Source organism: Seriola lalandi, unplaced genomic scaffold (genome assembly GCF_002814215.2).
Source record: "Seriola lalandi dorsalis isolate HSWRI2012SDOR001 ecotype SW California unplaced genomic scaffold, Sedor1 jcf7180002054695, whole genome shotgun sequence".
Lineage (NCBI taxonomy): Eukaryota > Metazoa > Chordata > Actinopteri > Carangiformes > Carangidae > Seriola > Seriola lalandi.
In genome coordinates, this window is record NW_019525248.1 from 1233316 (window position 1) to 1234291 (window position 976).

Below are 976 nucleotides of genomic sequence, written 5' to 3' on the forward strand. Positions count from 1 at the left end.
TCCTGTCCCATCCAGTAGCTGTTGACGTAAGGACGCAGCAAATGTTACTGTATGTGGACATCAACGGTTTTGCCAGGTTGGATGGACTGAGTTGCAGCAATGGACCTAACACCAGCATCAGGGAGAGAGCAGAGATAACAATTATTATATGATCAAAAGTTGTTTCATTGACACTAAAGTTGTGGTGAAAAATATTTTAAACAATTTATATCGCAATATGTTATAGAATCTTTGATCATAACTTTACAGTATTTCACAGCACCAAAATTCTTCAAATAAAATCCAGTAGTGTCAGTTTAGGGCTGAGCAATATATGGATATTATAGCAATATCGTGATGAAGTGTGGGCTTTTGTATATGGTAATATCGTGATATGACACAAGTATTGTCTTTTGTCTCTGGCTGCATTACAGTAAAATGATGTCGTTTTGTGAACTCACCAGACTGTTATAGCTCTTCTATTATTTGCCTTTACCCACTTAGTCATTATATAGACATTTTTGATGATTATTTATCAAAAATCTCATTGTGTGAATGTTTTATGAAAGCACCAATGGTCATTCCCACAATATAATCTGACAAGTAGTCAAACAAACAGGTAGTCAAATAAAATCTGGGTCTGGAATAAACTCTCGGTGCCTGTATAATTTGCATGCCAACAAAGCATAATGTACAAAATTGTACAGAATGTAATTACTATGTTCCTCATTATATCATTCGATCCATCCATCCCTTATTAATCAGAATGTTCATTTTTATGGCCAACCCACCCCATCCACGGATTAGCCAAGGTTAATGCAGATCCACACATCTAACTAGTGTTAATGTCAAGAACCTTTTTACACAGCCTGTTCAAGGCGGGAATATTGTGCTTCACTGTTCTGTGTACAACACTTAAGTCAACATTTACTGGAAGTGTGGACCACTAGACATATTTGGCTCAGCCTGCTGGACAGCGCGACATATGCCTTTACTG

The 976-nt window shown here is 37.1% G+C and overlaps 1 protein-coding gene across 1 annotated transcript in view; it reads left to right on the forward strand.

Annotated features, from left to right (window-relative positions):
* Positions 1–976, forward strand: part of LOC147818094 (uncharacterized) — a 4895-nt gene that overhangs the window by 828 nt on the left and 3091 nt on the right. Inside the window, exon 2 of the mRNA XM_087178695.1 lies at positions 16–76. Within this exon, the coding sequence (XP_087034821.1) occupies positions 16–76 (61 nt within the window). The remainder of the gene's footprint in view (positions 1–15; positions 77–976) is intronic.